The sequence below is a fragment of the Procambarus clarkii genome, chromosome 61 (assembly GCF_040958095.1).
Source record: "Procambarus clarkii isolate CNS0578487 chromosome 61, FALCON_Pclarkii_2.0, whole genome shotgun sequence".
NCBI lineage: Eukaryota > Metazoa > Arthropoda > Malacostraca > Decapoda > Cambaridae > Procambarus > Procambarus clarkii.
Window position 1 is genome coordinate 15,229,726 of NC_091210.1, and position 14,842 is coordinate 15,244,567.

At 40.3% G+C, this 14,842-nt stretch overlaps 1 protein-coding gene across 1 annotated transcript; it reads right to left on the bottom strand.

Moving 5' to 3' along the window:
- Positions 1 to 1,569: 1,569 nt before the first annotated feature.
- Positions 1,570 to 12,653, bottom strand: LOC123774317 (23 kDa integral membrane protein). The gene is made up of 5 exons (XM_069307886.1): positions 12,493 to 12,653; positions 7,624 to 7,812; positions 5,841 to 6,014; positions 5,474 to 5,716; positions 1,570 to 2,206 (listed from the first exon to the last, which is right to left on the bottom strand). Exons 1-5 carry the CDS (start codon positions 12,565 to 12,567, stop codon positions 2,135 to 2,137), a joined length of 753 nt encoding a protein of 250 aa, XP_069163987.1. The 5' UTR covers positions 12,568 to 12,653; the 3' UTR covers positions 1,570 to 2,134.
- Between the last annotated feature and the right edge of the window lie 2,189 nt (positions 12,654 to 14,842).

Below are 14,842 nucleotides of genomic sequence, written 5' to 3' on the forward strand. Positions count from 1 at the left end.
GTGCAGTTGGAATAACCAAAGGTGTCACAAGTGATGAGGTTGTCACCAATGGGGATGTTAAGGCGTCCCTGACAAGCAAGTGGAATGGAGAGCAGCAGCAGGGCGGTACAAAGACAAATCCAGGTTTAAACCAACAGTAGCTGGAGCTATGCAGATCTTCCTTCACAATCCAGTAATGGGACCTGGTCATCTTGAGATCTTTAGGTTATCTCGAGATGATTTCGGGGCTTTAGTGTCCCCGCGGCCCGGTCCTCGACCAGGCCTCCACCCCCAGGAACTAGCCCGTGACAGCTGACTAACACCCAGGTACCTATTTTACTGCTAGGTAACAGGGGCATAGGGTGAAAGAAACTCAGCCCATTGTTTCTTGCCGGCGCCTGGGATCAAACCCAGGACCACAAGTCCTGTGTGCTGTCCGCTCGGCTCCCTCGCTCATCCTATGTGCCCAAGTTTGAGAAGTTTGTTTACTGCATCTCATTTTTACGAAATGTTGGGCCCCCAGAGCCAGGATATACCAACTATGGGGATAGCACAGATGACCAAGCCTTGGCCAGTACACGAAACTTCAGTCATGCCAAATGGTGCTCTATTTTTGCAAGTCTTATGGCATTGAACACACTCCAACATTGGTGCAGACCTCTTTCTTCCTTGTGGTTCAGCCAACATCCAAGCCTACCAAGAGCTGCCCCCTCACAAACAACCCCTCTGGCAGATGGTATGATCACTCGTACAGATACCATGCGCAGGGTGCAGTCGCACCTCCACAGATCTCCAGTATCATCTATTGATACTGGCGATGGCTTAAAAGGGCCTCCACTTACGGGCTATTCATGCCCGTGCCACCTTTTGGGTGGCTTCATCTTCATACATTCACAAGGGAGACATCTCCCGTCACACAGGGTGCAGTCGCACCGCCACAGATCTCTAATATCATCTATTGATACTGGTAATGGCTTAAAAGGGCCACCACTTACGGGCTATTCATGCCCGTGCCACCTTTTGGGTGGCTTAATCTTCATCAATCCATCAATCAGGTACCATGCATGGCTTCTTTGCACATATGATACACGATTCCTTTAGAGGACGGCTGAGGCAACCCACAATATCTCCATGGCATCATACACAAGCATCCTCCCAAACCACAGCAAGGCTGTGGAGAATAAGAGAAAATTTAGGGAGAATTGAGAGAACTTAAGGAGAATAAGTATTCCAAGTACCGTACAGTAATTATCAAAAAGGCAAAGCCTGGTTGACCATGTACTGGAGAACTGGATAAGCACCTCCAAAGGATACCTGATCAACCAAGCTGTGACTCATACGTCAGGCTGCGAGCAGCCGCGTCTAACAGCCTGGTTGATCAGTCCGGCAACCAGGAGGCCTGGTCAACGACCGGGCCGCGGGGACGCTAAGCCCCGGAAGCACCTCAAGGTAAGGTATGTAGTATCCCAAGTCAAACTCCAACGCATCTCGCTCATTACCGTCCTCGTAATGACATTTACACATTTAGCTCCAGCAATGATCTTGGTCCATTGTTACACCTATACAAGTAGCAAGGTAATTAAAAGTTAATTATAAATTATGTTTACTGAGTAAGGGCAGAGTACACACAACTGATCTTTGGCTAAAGTACACAAGTATTCAAATTAGATATTTACTAGTTGGTAATAATATGATACACCTCATTACTGAAGTAGTATAAAACAAAAATTGATGGGGAACTTAAAAATACTGTTCCTTTAAAAAAAAAAAAAAGAATCAACCCTACCTCAATGGGGGGGGGGGGAGTACTATTAGTACCAATATTCTCCCGTAGCCTTAGTGAGGCTTAATGGAGGTTCACATTCCTTTAATCAACAAAAAAAAAAAAATAATAAGTTACTTCATTACCTTCAAGAGGCTTAGATATGTTGCCATTAATATATTTAGCAATGAAGCAAAATCAGGACTACATATATATATATACCAGAAAAAAAACATTCCGTATTAACCTGGACACTACAGCTGGCTACAAATGATAAAAAAACAATTACAAGGGCAAAAACAAATTTGTGACCAGCTTCCTCTTGCAATTCAAATGCTGCTCAAATTCCCTTCAGAAGTCCCTCTTCACCAGGAAGCAATTCACAGCCCTGATTTATAAGATCTCGTATCGCTCCTTCACTGCTCTGATGAGGCAACAAGACATCCACACACCAACAACCTGGAAGTAACTTTTAGTTAAATTTAAGTATTGCTTAAGAAAAAAAAAAATTAAAATTCGTAAAATTTCACTAGTTATTGTTACCCATCAGGTCTAAACCATGCCAAAGTGTGATTATAAAGAAAAACTATAGTATTTTATGGCTCTCAAACCTAACATGCATGTTAGTATGTATTCTATGAATTGGTATGTTAGTATGTACCATGCCAATTCATGGTAACTCCCTTTCGCATAGGTAATGTTCATCAAGTTTTAGTTAATGAACATTAACTAAAGACAGTTTACCAAACCGTCTTCCTGGAACACTACCACCATAATTGGTTTACTATCAAGCTCCACCCCCCCCCTCCCCATCCTCCTCACAATTGCTGCAGAGTAAAGAGGGATAACAATTAAGGATGCGTCTCAACTCTTCCTAGCCAGATCACACCCAGATGAAATTATTCGTGGGGTGGGAAATGTACACTATCACTAAACCACAAGGAGATCCCTAGTGTCAAATTTATTAATCGATACCAAATAAATATCTGGTTCAAACGAGAGCCTAAAGTCCGTGACGCAGCAACATGGAAGACAACATGCATTCAGCAAAGTGGTTCTGTGGATACCGAGGGACTGTTCATGCCACATTCCAAGCTGTATCCACTTTAATACAAGCTGCCAAGACTATACATTACATTAACAACTTTGATGAAAGTGCAGCCATCAAACAACGGCAACAATTATTTGTCACACAACTTTGCCACTACTTGAGTCCAAGGAAGCAGCCGTCCTCAAGGTGAGGTACAAATGTGGCAGAGAAATAAATTTCAGTGTCAATGGTTTAGAGAGGAGTGTGTGGTGTAGACAAGACTTTAGACAATGAAAGCATTAAACGAACATGTTACTGGTTTGTGCCTCGGAGAGGCTACGGGATCCAGTAAGTTCAGTAGAACTTCGGTTTCAACTCTTTTACCCTGTCGTAGCTCAGTCGATTAAGGCAGTGTCTGGGATGGTCCCGGACGCAGGTTCGAATCCTCGTCACGGCCCTTGTGGATTTGTTCATTAGGTTTCACACTAATTTCACGAATTATCCATACTAAAAAAACTTCATGATAATACCAAGGAGAAAAATTATTCTAACTTTTCGTGAAGCTGGGACAGCACTAACAATAGCACCTGTTGCCAACTACATAACTTTCCTGCCTTTATGCATCACCAATTTAACATTTTCTTTTACACTATCTCTACATTCACCAATATTCTAAATTCATCCAACACCTTGTATACTGTATTTATATGTATTCAATGATCACTTGTCATTCAGACTATATAAATGTTAATCAACATCTGTCTGCTACATACTGCACCAATGTAATTAGCAAACTTAGGGCAAAAGCCACCACAGGCGTTCGACCGATTTTTAGAATGGCTTCGGGTAGACCTGCAGAACAAGTGTTAATAAGCAGCTTTATAAAAAATGAAAACATTACAAGAAAATTTAGAAAAAATGCCTTTAAATTAAAAAAATAACCTGGCTTCCCACACCTTTTCCCCCAGTTGAAGTAATTACTACATTAGACTCCGATAGGAGGGAAAGGCCTGGAGTGGCGCCATTTCCCTATGGACCGATTCAAAGATTGGGAAATATCGCCACCACTTTCCCGATTTTGAACAGCACTGACCCTATAAACATTCTTAACTACCCTCTCAATTTTCATATCTTGATCTTGATGGTTATCTTTAGATGATTTCGGGGCTTTAGTGTCCCCGCGGCCTGGTCCTCGACCAGGCATCCACCCCCAGGAAGCAGCCTGTGACAGCTGACTAACACCCAGGTACCTATTTTACTGCTAGGTAACAGGGACATAGGGTGAAAAACTCTGCCCATTGTTTCTCGCCGGCGCCCGGGATTGAACCCGGTACCACAAGATCACAAGTCCAGCGTGCTGTCCGCTCGGCCGACCGGCTCCCTTTGAATACATAATGAATACATTAGGATGAAATGGCTTATGTTTCAACCCCATGCTCAACCTTTGTAACCCTTGCACAGTGCAAGAGGCATCATCTGCATGCATGCATGCAATAATGGTACAGTCTTCCTGTAATGTTAGAAAACCATACCCTGAGCATACGAACAATGACCCCCAAACTCACAAGTCACTTTTCTAGACATTTACTAGAAGCCACAAGTACTAATTAGGAACAATATACCAGTGTTTGAAAAGTTTGCGAAATACCTAAAGCAAACTTATGCGTAGTAGAAGCGCCACTGGTCATTTAATATTACAGCATGAAGCTATAATTATATAAAAAAAAGTTATTCCATGCCTAATACATTATTCATATCCAGTGGTATCATTTCTCCTCTTTCAGCTTCTCCAAGTTTACTCCAGAACACATTTTGCTTTACGTCAATGGATCTGTAGCAGTGGTTTATGTTCAATCTAGGGAAGCAGGTTCAATTCCTAGGCAGGACAAACAGGCGAGCAATATTTTTCCCACCCGATGCCTCTATTTTACCTAGCAGCAAAATTAGTACCGCAAGCATTAGGCAATTTTTTAGTTGCTCCCTGTGGAATATCGGTTGACCTATGGAAAGGGAGAGAACCATCAGGAGAAAGCGCCACGCTATTACAAGTAATACTTTGAAGGGTATTACTTCACCCTTCCGTTCTGGGTGAAGTATGGAATGGTCCATCCTGGACCATTCTCAGTCGACTTGAGAATGGTTCAGGATGGACCAAAATGTCGTCGTCCCTTCATTTTCTAGTGTGTGGATTGGTCAACTTTGAAGGGATTAGGACAAGGGATGGGACAGGGTGGAAGGATTGATGTCCTAACAATGACAGTCAGGAATTGAACACTGATCTGCATGAAGCGAGATGGTTACTACTGTCCAGTTAGTCTAGGGATACCCAGATCATAAGTACAGGTTTCTTGTACCCTTGAAGGGAGCCGGTCGGCCGAGCGGACAGCACACTGAACTTGTGATCCTGTGGTCCTGGGTTCGATCCCAGGCGCCGGCGAGAAACAATGGGCAGTTTCTTTCATCCTATGCCCCTGTTACCTAGCAGTAAAATAGGTACCTGGGTGTTAGTCAGCTGTCACGGGCTGCTTCCTGGGGGTGGAGGCCTGGTCGAGGACCGGGCCACGGGGACACTAAAGCCCCGAAATCATCTCAAGATAACCCTGCAACCTGAAATAATGCCCTTTCACAAACCTTATTTAGCCACCTCTCTTCTCTACTCACATCCTGCCAGAAAAAAATAAAAAAATAAAACTTGCCTGAAGTAGAGCTATAATGACTATGCTTCCAATGATCGCTCCAAGGTTGGCACGAGCAGAATTCGTTAGAGCAAAGAAGCAGCCTTCAGTGTAGATTTCCTCATCAGGTTTGGTCAGGTTAAAAATATTGTGACCACAGCCTTCAGCAACGTTCTTACAGCAAGAGTCGGGTACGCCCAGGATAGTCACATTTCTGCCGTAACTTGTCTCTTCCCAGTCTGTGAAGTTTGTGGTTCCACAGCAGTGGTACTGAAGACAAAAAAGATTAATTTCAGTTTAAAAATTATAAAATTGAGATAAAAATCAACATGTGGAATGAAACAACCCAAAACAAAACAAAAAATCTTAAACAAAATTACAGAACTATATTTACATTCTGCTGTAGATCATCCCAAGTCTTCGTTACAAGGCTCTTTTTATCTCCATAGCCATTCATTGTCTTATTCATGTTCGCCTTGACTAGCTTTTCAATATCTGGTCGCAGTACGGCAACAGTGATAGCAGCGGCAAACTCCAGCAAAAGGACAACCACCATCAGGAAAGCAAACTGTTAAAATAGGATAATAAACATTAGTAATTAACAAGTGTAATAACAAGCTTCAAAAATAAATAAAGTAACTCTGGTCTAACACACTTGCTGTTCACTACAGTGAACCAATTTTATTCCATCTTTGAAATCCATTTCAGTGGTGTGATGTAGAATATCTCTGCTTGGAGGCATGGATCTTTAAGGGATCACAATGCTGTCTTCTCATTTAAGGAGAATGTAGAAAACTATGCAGCTTAATTTTGCCATCAATAAATTCGTCTATTAACACTTATCACAATGCATTGGAAACACCTATGGCACAGCATCATGTTACTTTGATTTTTTTTATACAATACTGTACCAAAAATATTTAAAGAATGTTTAATACACACACTTTATATACACAAAGCGTTATATGACAAGAGTGGTGGGAAGACGGGACACCACGAGCGTAGCTCTCATCCTGTAACTACACTTCAGGTAATTACACACAACCACAACATTAAGGGGCAAAATCAACTGATCTTGCTCACTGGTTGTATAAAAGATTTACCTCTTAACACCTACAGACTAATCATGCCTGTGCCACCTCTTGTGGTGGCTTTATTTTCATCAATCAAATCTTAACATCTAACTTTATGCACTTTTTTCCCCAATTTGAAAGATGGAATTTTAAATGCAAATATCAATCTTTTCCTGTCTAGGTTTAATATTGGCAGCTATAAAAAAAATTGGCTTCTCCAAGATTCAAACCCTATAGATATTTTCTCCAAAATGCTAACATCAGTTTATGAGAAAGGCCTTCAGCGGAAATTTGGGAATTTACAGATGAAAATGCTTGTTGCCATTAAATGTTTCCATATATCTTCCATGGCACCAATTTTGATTGGTCAAGAATAAACCCGCCAGCATTACTCTTACAATTATTAACCATCTTTTTACCTCCGATCTTTCCACGGTACAATAACTATTTTGCCACCATGCTGTCCTACACAAATGACCAAACTAGAATATTCCTCAGTCTTTAACCCATTATTAATTTAATACTGTATAGCAATTCATTAAACTTTTATCAAGACTTGGCCAAACAAATTTTGGGGGTTCAGTTCTAGAGCCCAGTATGTGCCTCTGGCTTTTTCCCCCACTCCATAAGGATGGGTATGGAGTGTATAATGAATTAACTACACTATGAGCCGGTTTTATTTTTAACAAGCACTGAAAATACTGATCACAATTTCTCCTGCATCATGAACAATATACAAGCATTTAAAAAGGTGTACTGCATTAGCAACTAAATTTAAAACTGGCAATTCCCCATTTCAAATGATCGTTGATAAACATTTTACATGCAAAGTTTTATTGTAATCGATATGTCAAAGATGTCTTTCAATTGCAAGTAGCCAAGGACCAGTTAAACTCTGCTTTACAAAAACTAATTAACAAAGTAATAAATCCTATTAAAGTATGACAATTAGAGGAAATTCAAATATTGCCATTTTATTACAGTATTTGGGTTACACATACAAATTCAACAGATACAGCATGCATAAAATTACAAAAATCTGCAATAAACGCAATAACCAACATTACTGAACGACTAAATACTAAGCAACCTTAGAACACTTACTATTCTCAGCATGTACACATTTTCCTTCTTTGCCCCACAGCATCCAAAGAAGGAGATGACAAGAATGATCGATCCCAAAATAATGAGGCCAATGGCTGGGGTTTCATATTTTCCACCAAAGAAGTCCATGTACGAGCTGAAGAAACCTTGTGCTATGCCCCCCATCACAATCAAAACCAAACCAGTCAGCTGGAAGTGAAAAACAAAATAATTATTAAACAAGAGATGGATATTCCTGCAAATTTTGGACATAATAAATACTTGTCCCACACTTAAACTAGTAAATCTGTCCTGGACAGAAAGGTCACCTTGTATATGCTTGGAGTAGTTTTACTCAGCCTCATTGATTTCTTGAAATATATTCCCATGCTCCCAAAACTTAAGACCTATTTATGCATTACATATTACACTAAGCATTTCTAAACATTTAGATTTGTGAATGTTGTGTACACAAATGTTTTGAAGGGCACCTGAACCCTCGGACCACATTCCTGCACAAAGGTAAAGCCAGGGGGTGACGAGGTAAAAGCATATAAATGGAAGATAGGGTATAAAAAGGAAAATTAATAGTCTCAAGTATAAACATGATACAAAATGGACAAATTTTAATTAAAAATACCAGAGTAAAAAGTGGTTCAGAAATCAGATTGTTCAAGCCTGAAATGCTGAATAATTAGTGGCTCTCAATTTCAACACTAATTAATGACTTCCAAAGTATTTTTGGACAAAATTATATTATAAATGTTTATAAATTCACATTTCCCATGTGACAACATTATTGCTCCAGTGACATGGTTTCTGAGCATCTATCCATATTAGCCACTAAGCACTGTTAGCCATCTTCCCCAGCGGAATGTTTAAACCGAAGAGGTCGACTGTGCCCATCAATCAACGAGAATTTTCCTGCTGCACGTGTGTGGTACAATTGCTTTGAAAACTAACTACGAACTCACATGTACTATCAAACAGGTCTTAGAATTGCCAATTATCATCCAGGCCATGTAACCAGAATTATAATGAGAATAATTGCAGTTGAAGTCACAATAACGTGACTGAAAAATGTTCTTAACTATCAAACATTCACATGAAACTAGGCCTAATCATAAGTCAAAAAAGATCCTGAACCGACGTCCACCCAGTCAGGGTTGCCTGTCTACCAGATGCAGCCAAATGACCGGCAATTATGTAACCAGATGCAAATATTTGTCTCGAGCTTCCACAGTACCACCATTTTGTAGCTAGATTGGGTTGTCCATGTAAAGAAAACCTTCATGGCCAAGAAAACTCTGCATGCGTTGGGAGCACACAATGCACTCTGCTAGACGTCGCTGCCTGCCCACCAAAACGACCCATTGAGGGGTGGCTACAAAGCGTCACATGCTTCAAAGTCTAGACTACCCTCTCGACAATGCATTCAACAAGAGCGACTTCCTGAAGGTTCTTAAAAGATGTTGCCGGCGTTACACCCATCAACATTGACACGAGGGAGACATTGGATATTGTACTCTACTTCAAGCTAGGAAGACCTTCAAAAACTACTAGAACACTGAAGTGAAATCCGTGATTTGCACCTCAATACCAACTTCCCACGTCCATTCCTGGTGCAAGATCGGTCTTTATTAGCGAAATCAACCAATGGATCATGGCCAAGCACTTGACAAAGACCTCCTGAATGTAGAAAAAAAAATCAAACTGCAATGTTTTCTGATGCATTCCTCAGCTATGTCAAAGGCAAGTGACCAACCACGAAGCCAAGAAGAATTCTCCGTACAAGAATTCCTTGTGGAGGCCTCGCCAAACTAACGACAGCATGGCCATGTCAACCGGAAGCAAGAAGAAACATTAGCCCAAGAAGTGTAACAAGACTTAGAACACAGGAAAACATCCACCTGCAGCAGAAGAACCAAGAATGAAGTACAGTAGTCATGAAGAACCAAGACCGAGGCGTCTTCACCCAACGCGACTCTCCACCTCACCTCAAGTCCACCAAGCCGCCTCACACCATCCAAACAAAGCCAAGATCAATAACCAAGAAAAACACTCGACGCCAATCTGATAAGCCACCAATTTTTTTAGCCTCTTCATCCTCCATCCACATTCCCTTCGAGAATTTCTACTCCTCATCCTTCTCTCCCGTCCCCCCAACTTTCCCAAACTCTTTGGACATTGAAGAAGCTTCTTTCAAGGCTGTGGCAGATTATCACCCAGCTGTAGAAGATTTGAGAATTGCCAAAAGATTTTTCTCATGAATTAGGTCTGATCAATTATGTTGGATCCATGTTTGCTCTGGTGCCCGAGTGCACGCTTAGAGAGCTGGACAAAGAGCAAAACAAAGCTATGAGGATTATCCTCAGATGCCTCAGTACAATTAAATTACTTATAAGGAAGGAAGCAAGTATCCCCTGTGCAAGTATTACTGAAATTAATAATAATAATAATAATTTTTATTTAGGTAAGGTACATACATAAAGAGATTTTACAAAGTTTGTTGGCTTTATAGATAGAGCTAGTACATACAATGCCTAAAGCCACTATTACGCAAAGCGTTTCGGGCAGGAAAAACTTAATGACTAAAGCTTAAAACTAATGGGTAAAAAGAAAAAAATGTGTTGAGAACAAATAAAAATAGGGGTAAAAGAGGGGGGAACATTGTTGAATGCCTTTATTGGTATCTAGATGCTTAGGCTAACCCACCCCAACCCCTGCACCCAAGCCTTCTCGAAAGTCACAATCCCCCAAGTGGAAAACTGCTACTGTATCCTGAATGTATAATGTTCATCTCTACCTAAAGAAAACAGTAACTTTCCTACTCCATGGAAGAACCCCTTTCCAAATTACTGTCCACCCAAAATGACTTAAAGAACATCCCTTCCTTTGACAAGAAGCAAATTACATTGCATCAAGCAAAATTGATGCTCTGGTTAAAGAGTGCGCCTTCTCCCAAATTATTGACATTGAGGACTCCTTGCACTAGTCCTATGGTGCAGCTGGAAGACCAGTCGAGACAGCTGGAGATGGCTCCTATTCATAAGAGTGTGGAGCACGTAAAGAACTGCCTTTGCTAGTCTAAAAAAATTTATTTACAATCTTTGAGCTCAAATTGCATACGAATCCAACTAAAGTTCACACGTTAATTGTAACGTGTGAACTGTTATCCTTTGCCTTATCCTTTATTGCACTTTACTTCCAAAGGCGTAACAGACATGCTTGTGTCTGAAGCTAGGCACAGACATAATGAAATAATGATAGAGTCGACTATCTTGTGTATTCCTTCCCGTATTGGTTTCTGAATGCATGATAAATTTTACTCGTAATAAAGGCTTTTATTGTAATCTTTTATTGCCCTTGAGCAGCCTGGGGTTGGGAAGGAAATAATATTTCAAGTACAAGAAAATTTAGACCTGCGGCAACACCAATTCCTTCATCTTCTATCATGCAAGATGAACCCCACATCTAAGGAGCCAATAAGATTAGCAGGACTTCTAGATATGACTCCTAGGCTTACAGTAGGTGCAGCCTGCACACACAAATAAATAAATGTTTATTTAGGTAAGGTACATACATTCAAGAGATTTTACAAAGAATGATGGATTTATAGATAGGGCTAGTACATACAGTGCCTAAAGCCACTATTATGCAAAGCGTTTCGGGCATGAAAAACTTCAATGACTAAAGCTTAATACTAATTGAGCATAAAGAATAAAATGAGTCGAGAACAAATAAAAAAAAGATAAAAAGGGGAGAACATGGCTGAAAAAGCAGCACAAATACAATTAGGTCGACAAACAGCGTCGTTATCTCGAGGTTATCTCGAGATGATTTCGGGGCTTAGCGTCCCTGCGGCCCGGTCCTCGACCAGGCCTCAGACACCATTAAAGTTGCCGCCTAGTTGGGTGGGTGCAGAACAAGACTAATTAACAGACTCATCACGGGACATAAAATGTTTAACACTTACTGGACGCTTCTTTAATCACTTGATATAAAAACTATATGCACAATATATGTAAACATTATGTATATATGACAGTGTCAGACCACGGAGGAAAATTGAAACAGGAATTTCCTTAAGTACTTTCGTATATTAATACATCTTCAGAAGGAGTCACTCCTTCTGAAGATGTATTAATATACGAAAGTACTTAAGGAAATTCCTGTTTCAACTTTCCTCAGTGGTCTGACACTCACATTTTTAATCACGTGTTTATTTTCGTGATATACACACATTATGTATATATATATACACATATACCTGTACTATTAACACTTGTATAACTACCCTCACAAGATTTTCACCGGCTTAGCTAGAGGAACGGTGGAGCTCCGTTCCTGAACCTGTTGCGTGCCCCTCTAACCCCTTCCACCACCACCCACGGGATGGGTATGGGGTGCACAACAAGTGAAACTCCTCCCGTTAAGTATAAAGAGACAAAATCTGCCCCACCCATGGCCCAATAGGCCTGGGCACAGAGGCCTATTGGGCCATATCGCGTCCTCGGAACCAATCACGTTTTAGAGTAATGTACAAGATTAAAGTCCCCCGAACACACACACACACACACACACACACGTGTATATATTTACTATCTATACATGTTTAAAATAGATATTAATACAACCTGTTAGCACGGAGAAGAAAAACCAAAATAAACCATAGACCCCCATAGGCCGAGACTGTTTACCAGCTCACATCAACCCCTACAATCCCCTACAATGCCAACCATCACCCGCCACCATTAATACCCTCTCCTGCCCCCTTAAGACGCCATAACCAGACCAAATGCGCCATTCCCCACAAAACTTCCGCCTCCTGATAAAACACTGCGAATGACGTCACATTTTCTGCCCTAACAGCGGCAATTAGAGACTCACGAAGAACACGAAGTTGAAGATGAACACTAGATACTTGATGGTGAGAGGGCCGCAGCCCAAATTATGCTCCGCCATGGTGGTAAATGTATATTGAGGAAGAGAAGACAGGAGAGGAGGATGACTGTCTCCTGGAGGACCTGGGCGACGTGTGGCCGCCTTGCTGCCGGCACCCCGCCACCAACTCTCCTACGCCCGCCCCCTTCACTCGAGTATATTATGATAACCAATCCTAATTCATTAATTATTGTAAATATATGTTTACTTAAATCTATGATATATATGCGATGATAATTATAAGGTATAGTGTTATTGAAGATTTCATAAAGTGGTGACATTATGATCGTACGCCGGCACGACGGGAGACGAGTCATGATCACATGACTACCGCGTTGCCAGGGGTATGATGATGCTCCTGGCCTGCCATAACTAGTAATGCTTCTATATATGTATATATGTATCCTATGTATACATAGGCCCATCTTCTCGCTATGTATACAATGAGTGCCTAGTCTATGGCTGGTGGACTTCATATGTAACTTGCGGGCGGTAGTTCTCATACCCATCTCATGGGTGGTGACAGTTATATTAATAATATTATAATTAATTCCAGATCAAATCGCGTAGTAATCATTAAGTCTGTAACAAGATGTTTCCTAACAACTCCCGTAAATATTTAGTGAATCCGGTCCCCTGGACACTTATATTAGTTAATGGAATGTAAGTTACACTATTGCAAACTATTGACAATCAGTTTTCATTCGCCTTAAATGTGTGATTAAATTACAATGGTGAAAGATTATATTACAATCCTGCCTGACCATATTGGACACACTAGTGCAATAAGTTCAATTTAGTTCATTTTATATGTATGGAGTTATACGTGAAAAATGTATACCCCATACATGAATGATAGAATGATGATACATGAATGTATGTACTATAGCTCTGTTTATAAATCCATCAATGTTTGTATTACACCTTGTATGTATGTACTTTACCTGAATAAACATTTGAATTTGAATTTGAAATTTGAATAGGCCATACCCCATCATGCGACAGGTGGCGGTGGAGAAGGTTGCAAAGGCACATAATGGGAGCTTAGCAACTAAATCCCCCCAAATTCATTTAGCTAAGCAAGTTTAATGCATATATCAACAGTTATGAAGCAGAATTTGCATGCAACGGGCACTTATAGACTGCTGCCATGTGTGTGGGTTTCATTAATGACTAAATATCTAATAATACCTAACTATACCTTCGTATTAATTCTTGTCTGTGTCTCTTAGTTGGAAGCGAAGGAGGTTTCATGGATTTAAACTATTAGAAAATATATAAATATGAGATTATATAATTTTGGAAAACAAATACGCTTAAAAGGATAGGCTTTTTGGGTTGGGGAAGGGAGGGTTATTGTAAATATTTATTTATTTATTTATTTATATACAAGAAGGTACATTGTGTTTGTGATAATACATAGAATAGTATTTACAATCTTGTAAAGCCACTAGTACGCGCAGCGTTTCGGGCAGTATATAAATAATATATATTATACAGAAAAAAACTAGAAAGAGTTTATACACTATTATACAGTATATTATTATATATTAAAAATATTATTAACCTTACTGTGAAAGTGAAGGGAAAAACTATTAGCTAAAAACAATCCACTTTTAGGACAGATTACATATAGCACTCTACACCCATCCTGTGGAGGACACGTTTCAGAGCACACACTCACCCATCCTGTGAGTGGTGGATGTTGTTATAGATTTAACTACTTAGAATGAAATGTCCATGAAGCACGGGCTATGGTGAGCCCATAATTGAGTTCGGTTATTCGCGGTAACGTTGCTACTCTGATATTTGGGTCAAAGTATTAAATGGAGGTGGGGTTTCCTCCGTTTTCCCTGTTTCTTTTTTCGCTTCTGTTTTAGTCTTGATTTAATAACATTATCTTGTTGGCGGATGTAGATGCAGAATGTTCACTAGTGAGTCCCTTTCTTTAACGGCTTTTCTAATCATTGTAGTGGCTGTGGAATGTGTATATAATGCAGAATAATGTTGAATTTGAGGGCTTCAGTAGCTTCACATTTCTTCTGTTCCACAGGAGTAGTGGTTCAATGTTGTTTCAGATTTAACTACTCAAAATGAAGTGTCCATGTAGCACGGGCTATGGTGATCCCGTAAGGAGTGGTGGTGGAAAGATTACCTCATATAATGAATGCGCACAAGTGAGGCGCATCTCTGACGGCTATCCGGAGTGCAACTATATTTTTTTTATAAACAGGAAGAGTGATACAGCTTTTGAGAAGAATTCCTTTATCTTACGTCCGTTTAGCTCTGTACGCTT

Bases quoted from the DNA above. Each gene is read 5' to 3' on its own strand.
- LOC123774317 (XM_069307886.1), bottom strand. From the start codon at position 12,567: ATGGCGGAGCATAATTTGGGCTGCGGCCCTCTCACCATCAAGTATCTA. The intron at 6,015-7,623 runs GTAAGTGTTCTA...CTATTTTAACAG, and splicing joins ATGTGTACATGCTGAGAATA to TTTGCTTTCCTGATGGTGGT. The intron at 5,717-5,840 runs GTAAATATAGTT...TTTTGTCTTCAG, and splicing joins GGGATGATCTACAGCAGAAT to TACCACTGCTGTGGAACCAC.